Source organism: Onychomys torridus, chromosome 23 (genome assembly GCF_903995425.1).
Source record: "Onychomys torridus chromosome 23, mOncTor1.1, whole genome shotgun sequence".
Classification (NCBI taxonomy): domain Eukaryota; kingdom Metazoa; phylum Chordata; class Mammalia; order Rodentia; family Cricetidae; genus Onychomys; species Onychomys torridus.
This window is the reverse complement of record NC_050465.1, coordinates 20,752,899-20,777,407: the sequence shown is the minus strand read 5'-3', so window position 1 is coordinate 20,777,407 and position 24,509 is coordinate 20,752,899. Positions and strand designations below refer to the sequence as shown.

Below are 24,509 nucleotides of genomic sequence, written 5' to 3'. Positions count from 1 at the left end.
AATAAAAATAAAAAAAGAGAAAAGCTGCTTCTAGTATATTTAATGGTGATGCTTATTATTAATGGGCTTTTATGAAAAATTGAATCAGTTAACTTGCAATTGGCTGAGCAAACTGTTGATTTTTTTTTTCATCCTTTTTTTTCCTCTCCAAGACAGGGTTTCTCTGTGTAGCCCTGGGTGTCCTGAAATGAACTCTGTAGCCCAGGCTGGCCTCAAACACAGAGATCCGCTTGCCTCTGCCTCCCGAGTGCTGGGATTAAAGGCTAGTTTTGACTCGTAACAGTATCTACTCTGATGGTTTTTGTCTTTTGTTTCTAATTCTCTTGGGTGGATATTAGTCATGAGTGGAGTTATTGGGTCGTGTGGGAAGGTATGTTGACCCAGATACTGGCAGCTATCCAAAGTGGTTAAACTTTACAGTCCCAGCCAGGCGGTAGTGCCTCACGCCTTTAATCCCAGCACTCGGGAGGCAGAGCCAGACGGATCTCTGTGAGTTTGAGGCCAGCCTGGTCTATAGAGTGAGTTCTAGGAAAGGCACCAAAAAAACAAAAACAGAAACCTTTACATCCCCACACTCTATCAGTATTTAGACTTCTAGGTGCTCCAAATCCACATCAGAATTAGAAATTGTCATTCCTGTAAAATGTTAGCCATTCTAGATGATGACTATGATAATTTAAGATATTTTAATTTGGGCTGGAGAGATGGCTCAGAGGTTAAGAGCACCGTTTGTTCTTCCAAAGGTCCTGAGTTCAGTTCCCAGCAACCACATGGTGGCTCACAACCATCTGTAATGAGATCTGGTGCCCTCTTCTGGCCTATAGGGATATGTGCAGACAGAACACTATATAATAAATAAATCTTTAAAAAAAAGATATTTTAATTTACATGTCTTGGATGGTTAGTGTTATAGAGGTTTTTTCCTTGACTTTATTGACCATTGGTATACTTTTGTTTGTGCACTGTACAACTCAGTAAGGTTTTGGTTTGGATTGTGCTATAATTTAGATTTTTGAGGGTTCCTCAAAAACCCATTTCCCCAAAGGTTTGGTCCCTAGGTTGGCATTATTTGGGAGGTGGTAAAGCCTTTACGACATGGTGTTTAGTGTAGTAGGACTGCAGCTGCTTCTGCCTGTTTCCTGATTTCTGGCCATGGTGTGAATGAGTGTCTTTACCCCGTACATATTCTCTTAACATGATGTACCGCCTCACAGCAGGCCTGAAAGAACACAACCAAATCCCTTGCAACCCCGAGACATAGTAAGCTTCTTCTGTGAAGAATACCTCAAGAATTTGTTATCATGTGGTCTTCCAGTTTCTATTGCTGCTGTAAAACACCATGACCAAAGCAGTTTGGGGGGAGGAAGGGGTTGATTTCAATGTATACTTCCAGGTAATAGTCCATCACTGAAGGAAGTCAGGGCAGGAATTTAAGACAGGAACCCGGAGGTAGGAGCTGATGCAGAGGCCATGGAGGAACACTGCTTACTGGCTTGATCCCCATAGCTTGCTCTGCTTGCTTTCTTATGCTGTCCAGGACCACTCGTACAGGGCAGAACCACCCATGGTGGGGTGGGCCCTCTCATATCAGTCACTAATTAAGAAATTGCACTGCAGACTTGCCTATGGAGCAGGCCTATGACAGCATCTTACCAATGGAGAGCCTCTCTTCCCAGGTGACTAACTTGTGTCAAGTTACATAAAACTAGCTAAATCATATAAAAGAGTTCTGTAAGATTTCTTTTTTTGGAACACACACACACACACACACACACACACACACACACACACACACACAGGCGGTGCCCACCATGGGGCGGGGGAGGATGGAAGAAGGGACAAAAGCTTGGAAAAGTCACCCCAGGTCTCATTTTCTTTTCTTTTTGAAAAATCTGCTGTCTGAAAATTTTTTTAAATTGTCTTACTAGGAGGAATATGTATAAACTCTATTCAAATTAAGAGAAGTACCAGACTTTTTTTTTTTTGCATTAGAAATAGGAATTTCTGGGGTCTGTTATTCATTATCTTGCCTTTGAATATTGATACTTAAATTTACTGCATAGAGACCATTTGAATTCTTTCTCTCCCACTCCTCTGTGGAGTTCCAGTTTGCTGTGGCTCTCTTCTGGTGAAGACGGATCTAACCGCACAGTCCTTCCTATCTGCTGTGACTGCAGCTCTTTCCAGCTGTATCTGAGTCAGGATGTCTTATTGTAGTGCTAACAGAGGCCAGCACTGGTGCTGCTCATCCAGTGCAGTCTGCCATCCAGTTCCAGCTTCCAAGTCAGGGTCCTGGGCCTGCTTGTCGTGTTCTGCAGTGAACAGTGAACCTGCGCTCTTGGGTCCTTGAAGATTCAGATTGCCGTTGGTGAGGCCCTAATGACATAGGCACTTCCAAAACATTGCATTTCCTAATTAATGCTATCACTTTGGAGATGATATTTCTGGTAGGGGTTTGGGGGAGATATACTTAGTCCATAGTATAAATTAACTATTCTTTGGGATAGTTTTACAAGGTAGCTGTGGTTTTAGGAACAAAACTCTTTGTTAATTTAATATGGAAACTTAATAAAAATAACAGTAAGCCAGGACTATATGTAAATGTAGGTATAATTTTAAAATACTTCAGGAGCATGGGGTTGAGTGTCAAAATCTGGCATTGTATGGGACTGGAGGGCTCAGAGGTTAAGAGCACTTGATGCTCTTGCAGACAACCCAGGTTTGGTTTCCAGCAAGCACATTGGGTAATTCATAGTTACCTGTAACTCCAGTTCCAGGGGATCTGATGGACTCTCCTGTCCTCAATGGGGATTGCATGCATTTCATACACATGCATAGACACTTTTCTCACACAGGTATACATCAAATAAATAAACTTTAAAAAAATAAAATAAAATAAAGAAAGAAAGAAAGCTGGCACTGTCTGGAGGTCTTCCTGCCTTGCGGCTGTGCTCACACACTTGTGCTTCTTAGCTTTTGCATTAATGGGTTACCTGAGCTTGCTGCCTGATGCCCTGGCTCTTGAGTTTGGGAGTTACAGGTTACTACCCCCTCCCCATCTTGTGCTTCGGAGCTGCTGTGTTTGGAGCAGGGTCCCCAGCGTCTCCTAAGTCCCAGAGACTCCTGTTTGTCTCTTTTCTTCTCATGCTAACTTTTGTAAGTGTTTATGAGAGCAGTGTGGAAAGAGTGTGTCTTTTATCTTTATCTAGCTGTGTGATTTAGGGAAGTTACCCAAGCTCTCTGAGCCTTAGTTTTTCTCTTTGTAAATAGCCACTAATTTCCCCGTAGGCTAAGTGTATTAATTGTATGAATTCCCAGAGCTTGAGGAACTCCTGTAAAGGCCCCCCCCCCCCCCACCGCTTTCTTTTTCTTTCTGAACTGGAATTGAAAGCTAAGGGCAAGGTTTGTGGCCTCTTCGTTGTATCAGCAGTATACATGTTGGGAACAGATAATAGTTCATTAAGTAGACATTTGAATATTTAGGTGCTTTGGATTGTACTAAGTAAGCAAGGCAGACGGATACATGAATAGAATTCAAATAGGATATTCAAGTTGCCGGGGCCTGTGGGTAGTGGATGGAGTGGCTTACTAGGGAAGAGACTTACCCAGGGAAGGGCTACTGATTTTTTTTTAGATTTATTAAGGTCTAATTTACATATCATAAAAATTACCAAGAGGGGTTGGGGATTTAGCTCAGTGGTAGAGCACTTGCTAGGCCTAGCAAGCGCAAGGCCCTGGGATTGATCCTCAAAAAAAAGAAAGACAGAGGGAGGGAGGGAGGGAGGGAGGGAGGGGGGGGGGGGGGAGAGAGAGAGAGAGAGAGAGAGAGAGAGAGAGAGAGAGAGAGAGAAAGAGAGAGAGAAAGGAAATTACCAAGAGCCCGTTCTGGTGGCCCATGCCTGTAATCCCAGCACTAGGGAGGTAGAGGCTGGAGGACTAGAACTTCAGGGTTATCCTTGGCCACATAGAGAATTTGAGGTCAACCTGGGCTACATGAGACGGTGTTAAAAACAAAATGAAAGAAAAGTAAGCCAGGCATGGTGAGACATGCCTTTAATTCCAGCACTCAGGAGGCAGAGGCAGGAACTCTGTGAGTTCAAGGCCAGCCTGGTCTACATAAGAAGTTCCAGGCCAGCCAGGGCTACATGGTGAGATTGTCTTAAAAAAAAAAAAAAAATCAAAGGACTTTGTTGTTGTTTGTTTTTAAGGGCAATGTGTCACTGTATTTAAGAGCAATGTGTCACTGTACAGCCCCGGTTGGCCTTGAACTTGCTTCTCTGTAGCCCAGACTGGCCTTAACCTTGGAATCTCCTTGGCTCTGACTTCTGAGGATTAGGGTGACAGGTGTGCATCACAGCTTTTGAACAAAGCACTTTGTGTGTACTCCCTTCTGGAAAAGGAGAAGCAGCCAACTTGAACATTTCTTATGCTTGTCTCTTGTAGTGAAACCACTTCCTGTGGGGTTGATTAAGTGAGCCTGTTGTTTCTTTCAGTGTGACTGCCATACAGAATAGACCAGCAATTCGTCTTACTAAACGGCCTTATTAATAAAAATCCTGAGCCAGACAGTGGGGTGAAAAATGTTCTTACCACTAGGAATTCCTCAGCCGACAGAGCTACTTCCTGTATACCCATGCCTATATACCTTTCTGTGTTCTGTCATCTTACGTCCTTTTTCTGCCCAGCTACATCACTTCCTGACTGTCTATACAGACTTCCAGATCTCTGTGGTTAGTGCTGGGATTAAAGGTGTGTGCCACCTCATCTGGCTCTATTCCCAGTGGGGCCTTGAATTCACAGAGATCTGGATGGGTCTCTGCCTCTCAAATGCTAGGATTAAAGGCACTGCCTAACCTCTTTTAATGTAGTGGCTGGCTCTGTCCTCTGATCTCTAAATAAGCTTTATTGGGGTGCACAAAATATCACCACACCCAACACAAGAACTATCTGATTACACACAACATAGAATTATAGTTAGTGAGCCATTAAACATTATTTTAGCCATTGTAAATGATAATGACATGACATATATGAACTGTTCTTGTATAGTTTATATGACTTTTGTAATTTGTTAGTGATGGTTGGTTGCTTGGATAGAGTGCAGTTTAAAAATAAAGGTCTTATGTTGAATAACAATTAAAATTAAGCCCTTTACATTGATGAGTTCTTTTTAAAAATTATTTTGGGTTGGGGATTTAGCTCAGTGGTAAAGTACTTGCCTAGCAATCACAAGGCCCTGGGTTCGGTCCTCAGCTCAAAAAAAAAAAATTATTTTTTAAAGACAGGGTCTCTCTACATAACCCTGGCTGTCGTGGAACTCACTATATAGACTAGGCTGGCCTCAAACAGATCCGTCTGTCTCATCCTCCTGAGTGCTGGGCTTCCAGGCATGCACCACTACACCCAGGGATGAGTTATTTTTTTAAAGGGAACTCATTATTGTATTACTATTACTGTTCTGTCTGGGACAGGGTCTTACTCTGTAGCCCAAGATAGCCTGAAACTTGCTATGTTGCTCAAGTTGGCCTTAGACTTGTATCAGCTTCTGACTGCTTGGATCACAGGCGCCTGTGTCTGTCTCCCATTTTCACCTGCTGTGCCTGAGCTCTGAGAACCTGGGATGTACCTTGTGATAGAAGACCAGTGTTCTTGGTGTCTGTGATGTTCTGGTTCTTGGGCAGTATGTGCTGATGCTTTTCTCTCTTCCATGCAGGTGATGGATAGGTAACAGAGAAGACCGATTCCCTTCCTTGTCAGGGCATCAGCATGACCGAGTGCTTCTTGCCCCCCACCAGCAGCCCTAGTGAACACCGCAGGGTGGAGCATGGCAGTGGGCTGACCCGGACCCCCAGCTCTGAGGAGATCAGCCCTACAAAATTTCCTGGATTGTACCGGACGGGTGAGCCCTCACCTCCTCATGACATCCTCCATGAGCCTCCCGATATAGTGTCAGATGATGAGAAAGATCATGGGAAGAAAAAAGGGAAATTTAAGAAAAAGGAAAAAAGGAGTAAGTACTGGTTTTCATTTTGTTCATTTATTTAAAACATTTGTAACAGTTTTTATTGAATTTTTGGGTATTTCACATGGTGCATCCCAATCCTACTTATGTCTACCTTCCAAGTCTACCTTCCACTCTTGTAGCCTCCCCTCAAAAGTAAATAAATAAAAAAATAAAAATAAAGTAAGGAGCTGGAGCAATGGCTCAGAGGTTAAGAGCTCTGGCTGCTCTTCCAGAGATCCTGAGTTCAATTCCCAGCACCCACATGGTGGCTCACAACCATCTGTAATGAGATCTGGTGCCCTCTTCTGGTGCGTGGGCATATATGCAGGCAGAATACTGTATAGTAATAAATAAATATATCTTAAAAACAAAACCCAAAAACATCTGTGGACCCCTCTGGGCAATGACCTGCTCCCCTGTCAACCACAGTGTTCTGTGACACACCATTCTGCTCCTCCGTCTCTCTTATATCTCCACCACATTCTCATTTGTTCGTTGTAGTGTTGTTGGAAGTTGTAGTATATCACACAGTGTATCCTTTTGCCCAAACAGCTTTACTTGTGAATGTTCATTGCAGTTAGTCATTAGGCAAGTTCAAAGCCTCTGGCTTCTGCTATGGCGCCAATACTGGACCCTCATGAAGACTCAGATATCCTGCTGTTGCCGAGTCATGACAGCCAGGGCTACACAGACATCTAGTTTTCCACTACTGGGTGTAGTGCTTCTGTGAACATTGTTGTTGACTTTGGTTTTTATGTGCTGTATTTCGTTATATGTGTGCCTGGGTGTAGAATTGTGCACTCACAGGCTCTGTGCCTTTCAGCTTCAGTAAATCGTGCAAAAGAATTTTCCAGAGTGGTGGTACCAGCTTTCACTTTCCCACGGATACTGTTTCCCTGAGTAGCCCTGGCTATCCCTAGAACAACTACATAGACCAGGCTGGCCTCCAACTCAGAAATCCACCTGCCTCTGCCTCCCAAGTGCTGTGGTCAAAGGCCTGTGCCACCACACCTGGCTTGCCCTTGCGATTTCTGCTGTTCTGATTAGTAGTGCAAGGTTCATGGTATTTGGGTTAAAGGTAGCTTGTGCATTGCTTTTCCTCTGTTAGGAAGTAACTTGTACAGTGGTGGGCTGCTGAGAAGGGTTGTGGCTGTTCAAAAGAGCGGTAAAGCAGGCTGGAGTAGCTCAGCAGTTCAGAGTGCTTTCTGCTCTTCCCGAGGACCTGCGTTTGGGTCCCAGCACCCATAACCTTATAACCACCCATGTAGCTCCTGGGGACCCGATGCCCTCTTCTGGCTTTCACAGGCACACGTAGCACACACTGATGTGGACACACACATATAAAATAATAATTGCCGGGTGTTGTGGCAGAGGCAAGTGGATCTATTTGAGATGGAGGCCAGCCTGGTCTACAGAGTGAGTTACAGGACAGCCAGAGCTATGTAGAGCTATAAAAAAGCCAGGTGCAGTGGTACATACATGCCTATAGTTGAACTATTCTGGAGGCTGATGCAGGAGCATTATCCGTGCCCAGTTTAAGCCAGCCTAGGTAACATAGTGAGATCCCATCCTAAACAAAAACAGAGCAAACTGGCAGTTCTGAAGTGGTGTTGAGGCAATTAGTGTCTTTGTCAGAATGCAAAAATTCCTTCTAATGTGTCAGCCAAAGTGAGGGCATAATCACATTCAGGCTCCAGAAAGGCTGGGAACGGGAGAGAAGGAGATCACAAGGTGGTAGAGGAGTAGTTGGAGCCCAGGAAAGCTGTGTAGTCTGTGCTGTGCTTCATGAGTGCCTCCAGTGAAGGGACCAGCAGCAGCAGCAGCAGCACACGCTCTGTGCTGGAGGAGTCTCCTCATCAGTGCTGGAGGAGTCTCCTCATCAGTGCTGGAGGAGTCTCCTCATCAGTGCTGGAGGAGTCTCCTCATCAGTGCTGGAGGAGTCTCCTCATCAGTGCTCTCTGCTCAGTGCTTCTAGGGGTTCATGCTTGTTTCTCAGAACTCTCTGCATGTTTGCATACATTCATTGTGAAATACACAACTGCAAGACAGCTGCTGTCTGTCGCCCTCTTGTGGTCATTAGATGCCACCACACCATTGTTTCTTGGCTGGGTTTCTGGAGGCCCCCTAGATGTAAAGCAAGGTGCCTAGCTGCTGCCAGGTGGCACCTTTTTGTTCTATTTAGGGAGCATGTGGACAGTTGACATTAGAAATGTAATTTGTATCTACTGCATGTCTTTGGCAGCTGAAGGCTATGCTGCCTTCCAGGAAGACAGCTCTGGGGATGAAGCCGAAAGTCCGTCCAAGATGAAGAGGTCCAAGGGAATCCATGTGTTTAAGAAGCCCAGCTTCTCTAAAAAGAAGGAGAAGGATTTTAAAATCAAAGAAAAACCCAAAGAAGAAAAGCATAAAGAGGAAAAGCACAAAGAGGAAAAGCATAAAGAAAAGAAGTCTAAAGACTTGACGGCAGCTGACGTTGTTAAGCAGTGGAAGGAGAAGAAGAAAAAGAAAAAGCCAATTCAGGAGCCGGAGGTGCCTCAGGTCGACGTGCCGAGTCTCAGACCCATTTTTGGTGTTCCCTTGGCTGACGCAGTCGAGAGGACCATGATGTACGATGGTGTCCGTTTGCCCGCTGTCTTCCGAGAGTGCATAGACTACATGGAGAAGCACGGCATGAAGTGTGAAGGCATCTACAGAGTTTCAGGTATCGGGGACCCATGTTTTGCTTGGTGGCTTTAAAAAATTAAAGTCAGGGTTGGGGATTTAGCTCAGTGGTAGAGCGCTTCAATCCTCAGCTCAGATTGACTTCATTGTTAAGTAAGGAAAGAATGTTAACTTTTTGTGAGGAACGTTGTGGCTTGGATCCTAAACCTTATCACGTCCTCAGTACTTCTAGTTGCCTAACTCGGTCGGCCATGTTTGGTTTTCACGCTGTCTCCTTCCGTTAGGATTCACTCCAAAGTCATTCACAGCTTGCAGCAGCTGGGCAGAATGAGGCGCAGGGTCTGCATCACCTGTCAGGAGGGTGCGCCAGGCCTTATCTCGACTTCTTTCTAGGTGGGGAGGCTGAGATCTGTGTGCAGGAAGCTTCTCAGCCAAGACATATGACTAAAAATACAGCTATGTTATGTGTTTCCTTAGCCTGACTAAAGATGTGAAGTGTCATTTCTCAGTAGCTGGGCCATAAATGTGAATGTTTTGTCAGCTACGTACGACCCGTTCATCTATGTAGAGTTTATGTGGACCACTGTGGTCGTACTTGGTCAGGATGTATTTCACATTGGATGTCTAAAATCGAGCAACATGTAATTATTCAGAAGTTCTCCAAAGCGGCATGAGTTTCGTGCTAACATGGGATTCAGCTTAATTGGTTCCTATCCTTTTCAGCAGATAGATTTGATATTTGTGATAACGTTTATATGACCCAATAGATAAACTTCTGCATTGCTACTGTTTTATAGAAAGTAAAACACACAGTGTATTTAAATGTATACTTTCTTCCAGATAAAATTAAATGCAGACTTGCAAATTTGATTTTTAAGCATTTGTTATATATTGGACTGTTTTGAAGGTTTAGACAGTGATAGAAGCTGTTTCCCACATGATCTTGATAAGCATGAAGATATATTTGGAGGGTGGGGTGAAAGTTTCTCTGAATAGTTTCTGTAGCTTTGTTCAAAGAAGCCTTTGGTTTCTGACCAGTTTTTGGTATTTGCGTCTTTTGGATAATTACATTATTCCTAGTAGACAGACTGTCTCCTCTTTGTGAGAGCAGTCCATGGTTCCCACACAGACTCTGTGATGGAGCAGTGGAGCTGTGTCTCCTCTCTGCCCTCCTTGTCTGTACGAGGGATTCCACCCAGGGTCTTTGCGCACGCTAAGCCACGGCTCTGCCACTCAGCTGTACCACAGCCTCTCAACCCTGGCTTTGCCGTTTGAATGCCTATCCTGTAATGGCTTTTTGCTGGAGATTTTTGGTTCTTGTAGTTAGAGTTTTCCTGCCTGGCTCAGTCAGGACAAATCTCTCTTACCCGACAGTCCCACAGTCACTCAGACCCAACCAAGTAAACACACAGAAACTTACATTGTTTACAAACTGTATGGCGTGGCAGGCTGCTTGTTATCTACTTCTCCTATCTTAAATTAACCCATTTCTGTTAGTCTATACTTTGCCACATGGCTTGTGGCTTACCAGTGTCTTTACATGTTGCTTTTCATGGCAGCGGCTGGCAGTGTCTGTCCTCCCCAGCGTTCTACCTCCCACAATTCTCTTCTCTGCTTGTCCCGCCTATACTTCCTGCCTGGCTACTGGCCAATCAGCATTTTATTTATACAGAGTGATATCCACATCAGGTTCTTATTCATAAGTTACTTCCAATTAAAAACTAGTGTGAAAGGGGCTGGAGAGAGAGCTCAGCTGTTAGGATGGCTGGCTGCTTTCCAGAGGAACCTGCTTCGATTCCCAGCACCTGCATGGCAATTCACAATGTTCTGTAACTCCAGTTTCGAGGGATCTGACACCCTCCTCAGGCCTCTGGGCACCAGACATGCACTTGATGCATAGACTTATGAGGCAAAACACCCATACACAGATAAACAAACAAGGAAATGCTAATGTGAAATATAATTTCATTAATTTTCTGTATTTTATTGTTTTATAAATTATTACATAATTTATAAATTACTTTATAATTTGTTTCATTATACTTTCTAGATTAAAGTGTACCTTTATATGCCAGGCAGTGGTGGCACACACCTTTAGTCCCAGCACTCGGAGGGCCAAGGCAGGAGGATCTCTGTGAGTTCAAGGCCATCCTGGTCTACAGAGCAAGTTCCAGGACAGCCAAGGCTACACAGAGAAACCCTGTCTTGGGGGGAAAAAAAATGTACTTTATACTACTGTATTTCTCATTGGAATTCCTCATTTGAAGTTTCCAGTTTTTAAAAGACAAACATTTTTATAAAATTGTCTATGGGGAGGAATAAGTGAGAGGTGTGTGTGGTGGAGCATGCTTAAGAACCTGGTACTCAAGAGATAGGAGGCAGGAAGGTTGTGAGTTGTTTAAGGCCATCTTGGGCCACAACATAGTGAGACCTTCTGTCCCCAGCCATGGCCAGCAACATAACACAGTGAGAGGTGCGTTCTGACAAGAGTCCCAGTGGAAGTTGCTCTTAATCTTGTTTTATTCCGATTGTTATAAAAATAAGAAAAATGGAAATTCTTTTCTACTCAAAATAAAGACCTTCAAAATAAGACATGCTGCTATCTTCATATTTAGTGCCACTGATTTAATGTTGTCAATCTAGGTAAGGAACAGACTTAGAATGCCATTGAAGGTCTGCACATATGGTGGAAATGTCAAGTCCCAGCTGTGAGCATCAGCTTGATTAAAGTCTTGGGATTAGCTGACAGGCTACACTTGACACTGTCAGCTCTAATCTGTGGCTTGTTCTGTGTAATTGGTCTATAGTTTTAAGTTTTAAAAGAACACAAAGCTGTTATGATCACCGTCACTGAATTATCTCACTTACTACAAATGGGTGTGAAGACATAAAATCTGAAATCATAGATATGCTACTTTTTCAGTGCAATATGAAGAACCAAATGGTTGTATTTTAGAAGCCCTGACTCTGTTTTCTTCTAGCTTGGTTCAGATTAAGAAAACACTTAAAGAATTCAAACTTTAAAATGGAAATTAGGTGGGTGTTGCATGGTGGAGACAGTTCAGCAGTGAGTCTGTTAAGCTGGGAAACTTTGTTTTACATCACAGAATAACTCTTATTTACAAAGAAGCAGCTGGCCTGTTGACCTGGGGATAAGCCACATTCGAGAGAGCTTCATTTTACATGGTCTGTCTCATGAGGAGGTGGAAAGTTGGCTTTCTATACACAGGGTATATGCATGGATTATAGCTTCATTTCCCCTTGAATTTTTATCTAATTGCCATTATTTAATTTTTTTCCTAGATGAAGCATATTTTCCTAATATACCATGACTTCTGCGAGTATTAGGTTTTGCAGTTCGGGTTTTATGTGCTTGTGTTTGTAGGGAGGTTCTATGACTCATATGCAGTCCTGATTCCTCCCAGGAGGGCTGGCTCTTCCTTAGTTCTGAGTCCTGGCATCTCCGTGCTGAGATTGCAGGGTGAGCCACCACACCTGGCTCCCAGAGGTGGTTCCTGGCAGTCTCTGCGGCAGGAGTGTGGAGTGGTGAAGAAAGCATGTCTGATTTCTGGTACTCTCTCTCTTCTAAATTCCATTTTCTAAGGAATCAAATCAAAGGTAGATGAGCTAAAAGCAGCATATGACCGAGAGGAGTCTCCAAACTTGGAAGAATATGAGCCTAACACTGTAGCCAGTTTGCTGAAGCAGTATTTGCGAGACCTGCCAGAGAATTTGCTTACCAAAGAGCTTATGCCCCGATTTGAAGAGGCTTGTGGGAGGACCACGGAGATGGAGAAAGTGCAGGAATTTCAGCGCTTGCTCAAGGAACTGCCAGAGTGTAACCACCTTCTGATTTCCTGGCTCATTGTGCACATGGACCACGTCATCGCAAAGGAGCTAGAAACGAAGATGAATATCCAGAACATCTCCATAGTGCTTAGCCCAACCGTCCAGGTATGGGAAGGAGTCAGCTGCTGAGCTGCGCGCGAGACAGTGAATCCAAGGAGGCGAATAATGGATAAGCCTGACATAGATAGCATCTCTGGTTTCCGTGTGTGTGTGTGTGTGTGTGTGTGTGTGTGTGTGTGTGTGTGTGTGTGTGTATGTTCAGGCCTGACAAAAGCATTTCTGGTTTCCTCGTGTGTGTGTGTGTGTGTGTGTGTGTGTGTGTGTGTGTGTGTGTGTGTGTATGTTCAGGCCTGACAAAAGCATTTCTGGTTTCCTCGTGTGTGTGTGTGTGTGTGTGTGTGTGTGTGTGTGTGTGTGTGTGTGTTTTCAAGTTTGTATGTGGGAATTGCATGTGTGTGTCTGCACATGTAGATACATGCATACTTACCTGAAGGTTGTAGGACAAACTCGGGTATTGTTCCTTTGGCACCAACCATCCACCCCTTTTTTTCTCCTTTAGACAGTTTCTCACTGGCCTCAACTGACAGACAGGCTAAGCTGGCTGGGCAGCTGTCCTGTTCCCTGCCTCCCACTGGGATTGCAACTGTGTGCCCGTGTGGATTAGGGAGGGTGCCCTCAGGCCTACCTGCTGAGTGTTTTATGACGAAGCTGTCCCTCATCACTACTCAGGAATGCTGTCAAAGACTGTGTTTACCTTTACAATAAACGATACTTTACTGTGTCAAAAGAAAAGACAATAGGTCTAATTTTTCTTTTTTTTCTTTTTTTGTTTGTTTCTTTGTTTTTGGTTTTTCGAGACAGGGTTTCTCTGTGTAGCTTTGAGCCTTTCCTGGAACTCTCTCTGTAGACCAGGCTGGCCTTGAACCCACAGAGATCTTCCTGCCTCTGCCTCCCGAGTGCTGGGATTTAATGTGTGCGCCATCACTGCCTGGCTCTAATCTTTAACTAGAACCTCTCTTTTGGTTGGTATATGAGGTCCTGACCTGTGTCATTGTTACTATTATAAGAGGCTATTTTCTCTCACTAAAGATTCTTTCATTAGTTAGTGGTTACATTTTGGAAACAAACTGTTTCCTTTTTTTTTTTTGGTTTTTGTTTATTTGTTTTGTTTTTTGTTTTTGTTTTCAAGTCAGTTTTTCTGTGTAGCCCTGACTGTCCTGGAACTCACAGAGGTCTGCATGCTTCTGCGTCTTGGGATTAAAGGCATACACCATAACCACCCAGGGAAACAGTTTGTTAAATTTCTCAGATACCATTTTTGTTAGCCTGGGTTTCAGAATTTGGTCAATACTACATTGTTATTCAACATTGCCATAATGTGGATGCTTTTACCACAGAAACTCCGGGAGAATTTTAAGAGAAAGTTTGAGCAGGAAAAAACATGTCTTTTCTTAGTTGTTCAGCCATCCTGCAGTCCTGGCTTCTGAGTCTGGGAACAACATGGAACACTGGTGCATGTGTCCCAAGAGGCTGCCAGCTCTGTGCATATCCCTGAAGGTGCTCCACCCCCCCACCTGTGTGTGGAAAGGTCTCAGACCACAATGGAAATGCTCATTCGAGAGTTCACACCAGTTCATGGGGACTGGAGAGTGCAAATGGATGGCAGTGTGTGTTGTGTCCTTTATGGTGCACAGTAAGTCAGGCTTTCGTATTTCCTTCTTAAACTGATCATGAATTAGTAAAGCCTGTTTCGTCCCTCCTGTGGAGAAGCCCCTCTTCTGTGTCCAGGATTAAAGGGTGCGCCTGTGACTGATGCAGTGGAGTAAAGATGGCTTCTGCAGTTTTCTGCAACTCTGAATCTTTTTCTACAGATCAGCAACCGTGTCCTGTATGTGCTTTTCACACATGTGCAAGAGCTCTTTGGCACTGTAGTCCTAAAGCAAGTGACAAGACCTCTGCGTTGGTCCAACATGGCTACAATGCCCACACTGCCAGAGACCCAGGCAGGCATCAAGGAAGAGATCCGGAGACAGGTGTGTACTTGACCCTGCCCTTCCCCACCCTGACCCCGCCTCTCTTTACCCTTCCCTGCCTGCTTCTTTGCTGGCCCACAGGGGCTGTGGACATGAGGTGATGAGCTCTGGTTTATTGAGTAGTGGATCCTGTGTGCCTTCTTCCACCTCTTGGTACCGGTTGTGGTACACATTCAGTTCTGTGCAGGCCTGGGGGCGGAGCCCAGGGCCTGATGCAAGCACTCTGCTCCTGACACTGAGCTCTGCGCTGGTCTGGGAGTGTGCTCTTCATGGCACATCTTCAGCTGGCTCTCGTTCACACCGTATGAGTAAACAACCTTGGTGGAAATGCCATAGGATTTTAAACTGTAGGAATTGGTTTTAAGTTCCTCTGCTCATTCCTGACATACCAGTTTTAGGCAAGTGGTTCAACCTTCTTAAGCCTCATTTTAAAATGAATGAGCTCTGGAATTAATGTGGGAGATAATGCACAAGAAGGACTGTGCCCACGGCCAGGATTTCAGAAATGTTTGTCTTTCAGCCAGGCGGTGGTGGCACATGCTTTTAATCCCAGCACTCAGGAGACAGAGGCAGGCAAATCTCTGTGAGTTCAAGGCCAGCCTGGGCTACAGAGCAAGTTCCAGGACAGACTCCAAAGCTACACAGAGAAACTCTGTCTTGAAAAACAAAACAAAATAAAAAACAATTGTTTTTCTAGACAAGGTGCTGTTATCCAGAATATTTTACAGCTAAAATACTGGAAAGGGGAGTTTAGTAATTTACTCTGTGGCACAATTTCTACACTGTGTAACTAAGATGTAGCTCAAAACCTGAGTTTTTCCATAATGCTGCTTTGATGTCTAAAAGAAACCCAGTAATTTGTGTGTGTGTGTATGTGTGTGTGTATGTGTGTGGGGGGGAGGAGGTGGAGAGACTGAGGCTATCTCGGTAAGAAATTCGGGACTGAATAAAAAGCTTGCATACATTGTGTTTGCATGAACATTATCACATGCCTGTTTTTCTTCTGTCTGCTGAGTTCTCCTCAGTTGCTGTGAGGAGGAAACAGAGTCAAGGACGTGAATTAACTGCTATTGGAGCAGTAGGAACAAATGAATGAGGGTCTAGTTCCAGGTAAAGCAAATGAGGATGGGTTTGCGGGTCAGCGGAGTCCTTGTGGGAAGAGTAATTGTTGCTGCTCCTCTCTCTTCTGAGAGCTGGTTCTTCATCATAGAGGCTGTGTGTGCTGCTTTCCAGAAGACTCTGAACAGCATTCCATGTGTCCTTTTGCTTTCTAGGAGTTTCTTTTGAATTGCTTACATCGAGATCTGCAGGGCGGGATAAAGGACTTATCTAAAGAAGAAAGATTGTGGGAAGTACAAAGGATTCTGACTGCCCTCAAGAGAAAACTGAGGGAAGCTAAAAGACAGGTGAGTTACTGTCTTCCAGCCTACGTCTAGTGAAGGTGCTGAGTGTGGGAGAGTCCTCTTTACACTGCTGTGTGGCAAGCTTTCTTGGACTGCCAACGCCCAAGTCATGACATACGAAGATCTAATAGTGACGAATGCTTGGCCTTGTCTTATGTGGTCCCACTAGCTCTTATAACTTAATTTAACCTGTTTCTTCATCTACGTTTTGCCTTGGGGCTGTTTCCTTTCATTCTGTCTGTCCTACTTTCCTGCTTCCTCTGTGTCTGTCTGTCTGTCTGGCAGCTGCCTGGCTGGCCCTGGGTGTCTCCCTCTCTTTCTCCCCCATTCTTTCTCAAGCCTAGATTTCTCCTACTTCTTCTCTCTGCTGCCTGCCCCACCTATCCCTCTAGTGCCTAGCTATTGGCTGTTCAGCTCTTTATTAGACCAATCAGGTGCCTTAGGCATGCAAGGTGAAACAGCAACACATCTTTACGTAGTTAAACCAATGCAGCATAAACCAATGCGGCACACCTTTACACAGTTAAAGTAATATTCCACTTTATATAACACTGCTGTAAGTTATTTCTTTTAAAAGTAATAGAGGGGCTGGAGAGATGGCTCAGAGGTTAAGAGCACCGACTGCTCTTCCAGAGGTCCTGAGTTCAATTCCCAGCACCCACATGGTGGTTCACAACCATCTGTAATGAGATCTGGTGCCCTCTTCTGTATACGTAATAAATAAATAAATCTTTAAAAAATCCTATAAAAGTAATAGATACATATTTGTTGATATTAAATTCTGTGGTGGGAAATTTATTCACATAAATGTTTCTTATTCTGTGTTGTTCACATTTTAGCTTGGTATAAATCAAGTGTTTCATTAAGTTTAGAACGATTTTTTTTTTAAATTAAGAAGGTAGTTTTTTTATTTCCTGCCTAGTTTGTGTCTGTAAACAGCTTTTTAAGGGTGAGTGAGAAGCAGGCTGGGTGTGAGACCTTGGAGACTGCAGGGAAGTGTGAGTTTTGAATGGGAATTCAAGGATGAAGGCCCAGGAGGGTTCTGCACAGCAGGGAAGAACTGTGTGCAGCTGTGGTAAGGAGGACGCTCTCTGGATTTGGTCCTAGTTTAGTGCGTGAGGCTTGTTCTGGACTCTGTCTCCTGGGCACACCAAAGCGAAAATACACATCCCTGGAAGGTCTTGCAGTCTACATGCAGATCCCACAAGAAGAATTAAGTGGCTCACTCTGCAGACACTAGTTAACACCTCTCAGACCTGAAGAGTGGAGTAGTGGATGGTTGTGATGGTTCCATTTCAAGAATGGGGTTGGAGATTTAGCTCAGTGGTAGAAAAAAGAAAAAAAAAAAAAAGACAATCACCTATGTCCTTTACTTTGAGGTTACAGGCTTTATTAGGAGCAAGTAGTGCTGTGCTTAATCCCGCCTTTAACCTGCCCTTCAGGTTTCAGGATGTGTGAAAGGAGCCTGTTCTCTCCAGCTCACTAGATGGTCTGTCTCTTGTTTCCTATGTCCTTGGCCTCTTGTTTTTAAATAGGATCTCATGTGGCCTGTGATATTCTCAAAATTGTTGTACAGCCAGGATGACCTTGAACTCTTGATCCTGCTGCCTCTACCTCTCCAGTACTAGATTCCAAGCCTGGGTCACCATGGGTCACCTGCCTGGTCAGGTCTTAGTGGGACCTTAGGGCAGATTTCAGCTGTTGGTCTTAGGGTATTGACCACAGCCCTTGTGTGATGAGTCCCTGACTTAGAGCGTGGCGAGTGGAGGTCTGGCTTTTGTGTCTCTTAGTTGTGCATCTGTTTTGAATAAAAGAACTGTGGTGTAAGGAGACAGCTCTGTTGGTGAAGTACTCGCTTTTGCAAAAATAAGGACTAAAATTCAATTGACGGCACCCACGTAGAATCCAGATGCAGTACTTAGGCTGTAATCCCAGCACCCACATAGAAGCCAGATGCAGTACTTAGGCTGTAATCCCAGCACCCACATAGATGCCAGATGCAATACTTAGGCTATAATCCCAGCACCCACATAGAAGCCAGATGCAATACTTATGCTATAATCCCAGCACCCACATAGAAGCCAGATGCAGTACTTAGGCTGTAATCCCAGCACCCACATAGAAGCAGATGCTGTGACTTATGCTGTGATCCCACCCACATAGAAGCAGATGCTGTGACTTATGCTGTGATCCCAGCACCCACATAAAAGCCACATGCAATACTTATGCTTGTGATCCTGCACTGGGGAGGTGGAGACAGGAGACTCCCTGAGCTTGAAGGCCAGCTACTGGAGATGAACCTGTGGGTTCCAGGTTCAGTCAGAGACATTAGCTCAGATAAATCAGGTAGAGAACTGATGGAGGGATGACACTCAACAAATGACTTCTAGCCACTACACTGCACCCAAGTACACAGATAAACATATTGGTGCATGTGCACACATACGCACACACAGAATTTTGGATGGAAACTAGAGGCAGTATGGCAGTATGAAAAGGAATGGATAGCTTCATTCTGTCAGCTTCTGTTCCTCCTCTCCCATCCCCTCTTCTTGCTTTCTTACTTTTATTTGTTTGTTTGTTTGTTTGTTTATTTTGTAGCTCTGCACCTAGGTCTAACACGTTGACTTCACCTTTGAGGGAGAAATGACTTAAAGACAGAGGTAGCATCATTCAGTGGATTAATGCCTAAAAATATCAGAAAAATAGTCAATTTAAACCATGGTATCATCTTGGCACTTTCTTATAAAATGAAACATGATTACTTATCATATAACCCAGAAATTTATCCTCTAAGAGAACAACCACCCATAAGCCTTCACAAAACATGTGTAAAGTGTTCATAACAGCTAAAAGCGGTGGAGCCCTTCTGGTGAGTGGATGGTGCACCCATGCCCTGGCCATCACCCAGCAACTGCTCACATCAACACAGTGGCCAGAAGCCTCTGGAAGCTGAGTGTGCAGCTGGAGAGCATACTTACTGACCGAGTCAGTTCATCTGCAGTGGAGAAAGAGAGACTATAGGGGTAGAAAGCAGGTCTGTAGTTGCTGGGCATCGACAGATGCTGGAGCCAAGTGATGTTTCCTAACGAAGGGGGGTGGTGTGGTTCCTTGATTCTATATATTTGGTAAAATTGGTTAAATCAGGCACTTAAAAGACATCACACATGGTCCAGAAGTTGTGAGCATATTCATCAAAACTGAGCATTTTTCATAGTGCAGCCACAGACCAAGGTAACCATGTTATGTTCTTTCCTTAAAGAAATTTTTTTTTGCTGGGCGTGGTGGCGCATGCCTTTAGTCCCAGCACTCGGGAGGCAGAGCCAGGCAGATCTTTGTGAGTCTGAGGCCAGCCTGGTCTACAGAGTGAGTTCCAGGACAGGCTCCAAAATGACATAGAGAAACCTTGTCTGGAAAAAACCATTAAAAAAATTAAGATTTATTAATTCGTGTATTTTATGTATCTGAGTGCTCTATTTGCATGTGTGCCTGCATGACAGAAGAGGGCATCAGATCCCATTACAGATGGCTGTGATCCACCTTGTGGTTGCTGGGAATTGAACTCAGGACCTCTGGAAGAGCAGCCAGTGATCTTAACCACTGAGCCATCTCTCCAGCCCCCTACTTTAAAAATTTTAATTATTTGTGTGTTTGTGTGCATGTGGGTATGGACATGCCACAGCACACATGCGGATGACAAAGGACAGCTTTCAGGAATCGGTGCTGTCCATCATGTGGGTCTTGGGAAGGAAGCCTGACAGCCAATGTCTTTACCACTGAGCCACCTTGCCATCTCTATCTATAGTATACTCTTTTAGTTTGGTTTAGTGTTTGTGTTTTTTGAGATGGTATTTCTGTATCATCCTGGCAGTTCTTGGAACTCACTCTATAGCCCAGGCTGGCCTCAGACTCACAAGAGTTCCTCTTGCTTCTGCCTCCCAAGTTCTGGGGTTAAAAGGGTGTACCACCATGCCTGATTCTACCCACATTATATTCTAAGCCCAATTAGCAAATGTCCATCCATCATGTTAGTTTGGTAAATTAAAAGGGACGTTTGTTGACTGTTTTGCACATGGGCTGAACAGTTCATCATTTGAATCCTTTGACAGGAGTGTGAAACCAAGATTGCACAGGAGATAGCCAGTCTTTCAAAAGAGGATGTTTCCAAAGAAGAAATGAATGAAAATGAGGAAGTTATAAATATCCTCCTTGCCCAGGTAAACTAAACTCTGAATTTCCGAGGTCATTTATTGGTCATTTTTCAAATAAGAGCCTAACTATAGAATTTTTAAACCAAATATGTAAATTGACTCCTGTGGCCCTACCCTGTGCTGTGTTTGCTGAAACATTGTGTGGAGGAGACGCTGCCTTCCATCTAGTGTCTTAGTCGTTTAGTCTACACGTAAGTTTATGTTGTAGTTATGTTCTTTGATTCACACCTTCATGTCAACGACAACAGGAGAGCATAAGTTCCAGATTATTTTCTCCAAGGTTTCTTGGAATATTAACCACATCTGTAGGTACCCCGAGGCGAAGGGAAAATGTCTGTGTATTTAAACATGGAGGAGAAGTGTCTGTCTTGATAGCTTTTCAGTACTTACTGGAGCGTGACCTTGGTGGCCTCCCCCTTCTCTTGGAAGGATGCTGAAGCTTTTGCCTCCAGCTCCTGGTTCCCCATGACGGCTTTCTTCAGGCTGGAGGACCGTGGATGTGCTCAGATAGGGTTCTCACCGAGTGAGTCTCTGCCAAGCAGTTTAGGAATGGTTAGCTTGTCAAGGAGTTTCTTCTTCTCTCTGGAGGGCATGGTGGAGTGCAGTGAGGAAGTGATCTGCAACCTCTCTTTCCTGCTCTGCCTTACACTTATCACTAGTACCAGCCACAGCTGCTGAGGCCTGCTGAGGGTGTTGGATCCCCTGAAGCTGGAGTTATGTATGGTTGTGGTACACCAGTGTGGAGTACTGGGAGCTGAACTGTGTTCTCTGGAAGAAGAGCAAGTCCTCCTAACTGCTGAGCAGCCTGTTCAGCCCCAGGATGCTGAAGCAGAGTTGGACATTGGATCCTGGTCTTGGGTGGGAGGCCACAGGGAGCCTTGCAAAAGGCCCACAGCAGGTTCTTGCATACATTCTGTTGTTGAGAAGAGTCCAGACACTCTCAAGATAACTGTGTGTAACTTTTCTTGATTCTGAGGAAATAGTGTATACGTTTTGGTTGTAGTAACTTGTGTTCAGCACTGAGCAGAGTGGGCGACCCTGGAAAGGTGGCATCTCCTCTACCAGAGCTTGGAAAAATGTTCTCCAATCGTTTCAGGAGAATGAAATCCTGACTGAGCAGGAAGAGCTCTTGGCCATGGAGCAGTTTCTGCGGCGTCAGATCGCCTCGGAGAAGGAAGAGATTGAGCGCCTCCGAGCTGAGATTGCAGAGATCCAGAGGTAAAGGAGAGCCGGAGGGTTGGAAGTTCCCAGCCATGTTGTGTTTAAGTATAACAGAATTGTCTAACATTCCTGTAAAGGAACTGGGCATCTGAAGTCAGTCACTCCAAGCTTCTTAGCGGTTTTAAAACAGCATTGGGTCAGGGAGATTCCTGAGCATGGGTAGACCTCAGTGGACTGGCCACCAAGCCACAGTCAAGTTCCTGTTTCCTCATAGTCGCCAGCAGCACGGCCGCAGTGAGACTGAGGAGTACTCCTCTGACACTGAGAGTGAGAGTGAGGACGAGGAGGAGCTGCAGATCATTCTGGAAGACTTACAGAGGCAGAACGAGGAACTGGAGGTGAGTTTGGGAGAGTGGCAGCCAGAGGTCAGACACTGGTGGATGTGCTCTAGACTGCCTGTTCCCTGCGGCAGACGTGGACAGAGGGGTCCAAGGGCCTTCTCACCCAGCGGGAAGTGTGTGTTCTTGGCTGCGTGAGGTGTGCTGGCTGTGACCTCAGTGGACAAATGGACCTTTCTCTTTGCAGTCTGAAAGGTGAGCGTGCCTGGCCATGATCCCCAGCAGCCTGGCATGGTGAGAGCCAGTGGTAAAGTGAGGGACGGTTGTCTTCTAGTCCTTGAGCCACACAGTAGAAGGTGTGACAGAAAGACGGGCAGCAGGGCAGCTGGGCAGCAGGGCAGCTGGGGAGGACAGGCTGATCTAAGTGGTCTCTCTTCTTATCCCAGGTAAAGGTTTCTCTTGTGGTAGGACTCAGTGAACAGAGGGACAGCTTCTTCATTCACGGGCATCGAGCTGCCAGGCAGAGGGAAGCCATGCCCATGTGCAAGTCGGGAGCTGCACAGACGCTGGGCCTAGTGGCTCAAGCCTATATTCCCAGCACTAAGGAAGCAGAGGCAGGTAGATTTCTGAGTTGGAGGCCAACTTAGTCTACAGAGTGAATTAACAACAAAAGATATGAAAACTCATTTTAGGGGCTGGAGAGATGGCTCAGTGGTTAAGAGTACTGACTGCTCTTCCAGAGGACCTGGGTTCAATTCCCAGCACCCACATGGCAGCTCACAACTGTCTGTAACTCCAGTCCTGGGGATCTGACACTCATATACATACATGCAGGCAAAACACCAATGCACAAAAAAATAAAAGTAAATAAAATTTAAAAAATAATATTTAAGAATTGCCCAGGACCTTTGCCCATCTACTGCCTGCATGGAGGACGGGCCGTGATGAGCCTGCTGATGTTGGTAACACAGTCCATCCTGGGGAGAAAGGCACAGGAAAGCAGGGAGATAGCCCAGCAGCTGAGTGTGCTGCTCTGTCGCCCAAGGACCTGGGTCAGAAGGAGACAACAAGTTATCCTCTGACTTCCATGTGCGTGCCCCGTGTATGCATACCTGGACCCTCCAGTGACCTCAGCACTTAGGAAGCAGAGGCAGATGGGTCTCTGAGTCTGAGGCTAGCCTAGTCTACAGAGTGAGACCTTGTTTAAAAACAGAAACAGAAAGGGAAGTAAGCAGGAGTGAGATGTGGGTTGCTGGAGATTCTCTTGTTTAGAAGGCGACACTGGCACCTTAGTTTGGTCTCTTCATTTTACTCAGCAGGAGGGCAAATGGCAGAATTAGCATGGCGTTTTATTATGCGTTGTGTAGGCCCATTATTCACACAGCTTTCCCACTTGGGGCCAGAGTGGCTGTCCTGAGTCTTGCCATGTTCTTAGTAGGGGAAGAAGGGTCCAGGCACACCCAGTGTCATGACAAGGTGTGCAAGTGGGGCTTATCCTCATGTTCACTCCATTTGAACAAAGGCCTAGTCACCTGGCATACCCAGCAGCTCAGCATGCTGGGAAATACTAAGGCAGAGAGAGGGCCCTGATGGATGGGGGCAATTGCTGCCAGAAACATAGGCCGCCAAGAGCCTGGGATTAGTGACTCTTGAATTGCCCGGACGCTGCTGAATGAGTGTGCGTCATTTAGAAGTGATGGTGGCTTCCCACAGAGTTAAGTAGCACATTGCAGATAGAGTGTGACATGGAAAGGAATCTCAGCCTTTATCCCAGTTCCCTCTCCTAATTGCTGCTAAAATTACCTTTGTACTCTCCTTGCAGGCTGTTCAGAAACCAGTGTAAGAAAAAAAAGACCATTTAAACACTAAAATACTTCCTAAAACAACTGTTTCTGCGTCCAAGCAGAGTTTATATTCTCACCCATTCAGAGCTGTATTTATAGGGTCGTTTGCATATTCCTGTGCATGTCTTCTGCTGCTCCAGCCAGCCTGGCTAGAATAGAACTAGATCTTCCGTGGGACAGCACAGAAGGGATTGCAGCCTGTGCTCTGCCCTGATGCTTTGTCCTTCTGACCTTACTTGAGACGTAACTGCCCCCGCTTTGTCACTCTCTAAGATAAAGAACAACCACCTGAACCAGGCGGTCCACGAGGAGCGGGAGGCCATCATTGAGCTGCGTGTACAGCTCCGACTGCTCCAGATGCAGCGAGCCAAGTCTGAGCAGCAGCTTCCGGAGGATGAGGAGCCTGAGAGGCGAGGGGGCGTAGGCCCACCGCCCTGTGACGGTGTCCTCGAGGTCAAAGCAGCTAAGGAGCAGGCGAAGCCCTCCCCCAGCAAAGACCGGAAGGAGACACCCATCTGAACTGCCTGCTGGGCCCTGTGCATCTTACTGTAAGCGAGAGTCAGCTGACTTGGCTGCTGTCCATGCTGTAGAGGTTCTCAGAGATGCTTCCTCTTGCACACGCCTGACTCCTTGTCAGGCTCAGGCCCTGGGAGGGTGAAGCAGTGGACACGCCGGGGCCTATGGGGAACACATGAGTTTCCAGATAGTGTCAGCTGATTTGAAAATTAATTTCCTTTGTTCAAAATAACTATTTTAACCCTTGAGTGGCTTCTTTTTAAACCAAAAATTGTCTTTCTTTGCTTTTTTTTTTTTTTTTTAATCACAGCAGAATCAGGATCTCTTATCAAAGGGTGGGAACCAAACCAGGTCACTTCTGCCCCTGCCTTGTGGACGCTCGTGGTCTTGCCAGCCCCACAGGGTCTCTGGCCACTCTTGATTGTGCCTTCCACACCTTTTGGTGCAGATTGTTCAGTGGGGAGCTGCCTCATATTTTCTGACTGGCCA

At 45.3% G+C, this 24,509-nt stretch overlaps 1 protein-coding gene across 1 annotated transcript in view; it reads left to right on the top strand.

The window, feature by feature from the left end:
- Ralbp1 (ralA binding protein 1) overlaps positions 1–24,100 on the top strand; it is a 45,776-nt gene extending 21,676 nt beyond the window's left edge. The window contains exons 2-10 of the mRNA XM_036173447.1: positions 5,714–6,010; positions 8,247–8,705; positions 12,270–12,619; positions 14,386–14,547; positions 15,822–15,953; positions 20,060–20,167; positions 21,258–21,379; positions 21,597–21,720; positions 23,778–24,100. Coding sequence (XP_036029340.1) covers positions 5,767–6,010; positions 8,247–8,705; positions 12,270–12,619; positions 14,386–14,547; positions 15,822–15,953; positions 20,060–20,167; positions 21,258–21,379; positions 21,597–21,720; positions 23,778–24,023 — 1,947 coding nt within the window. The 5' untranslated portion in view covers positions 5,714–5,766 and the 3' untranslated portion in view covers positions 24,024–24,100. The remainder of the gene's footprint in view (positions 1–5,713; positions 6,011–8,246; positions 8,706–12,269; positions 12,620–14,385; positions 14,548–15,821; positions 15,954–20,059; positions 20,168–21,257; positions 21,380–21,596; positions 21,721–23,777) is intronic.
- The last annotated feature ends 409 nt before the right edge of the window (positions 24,101–24,509 follow it).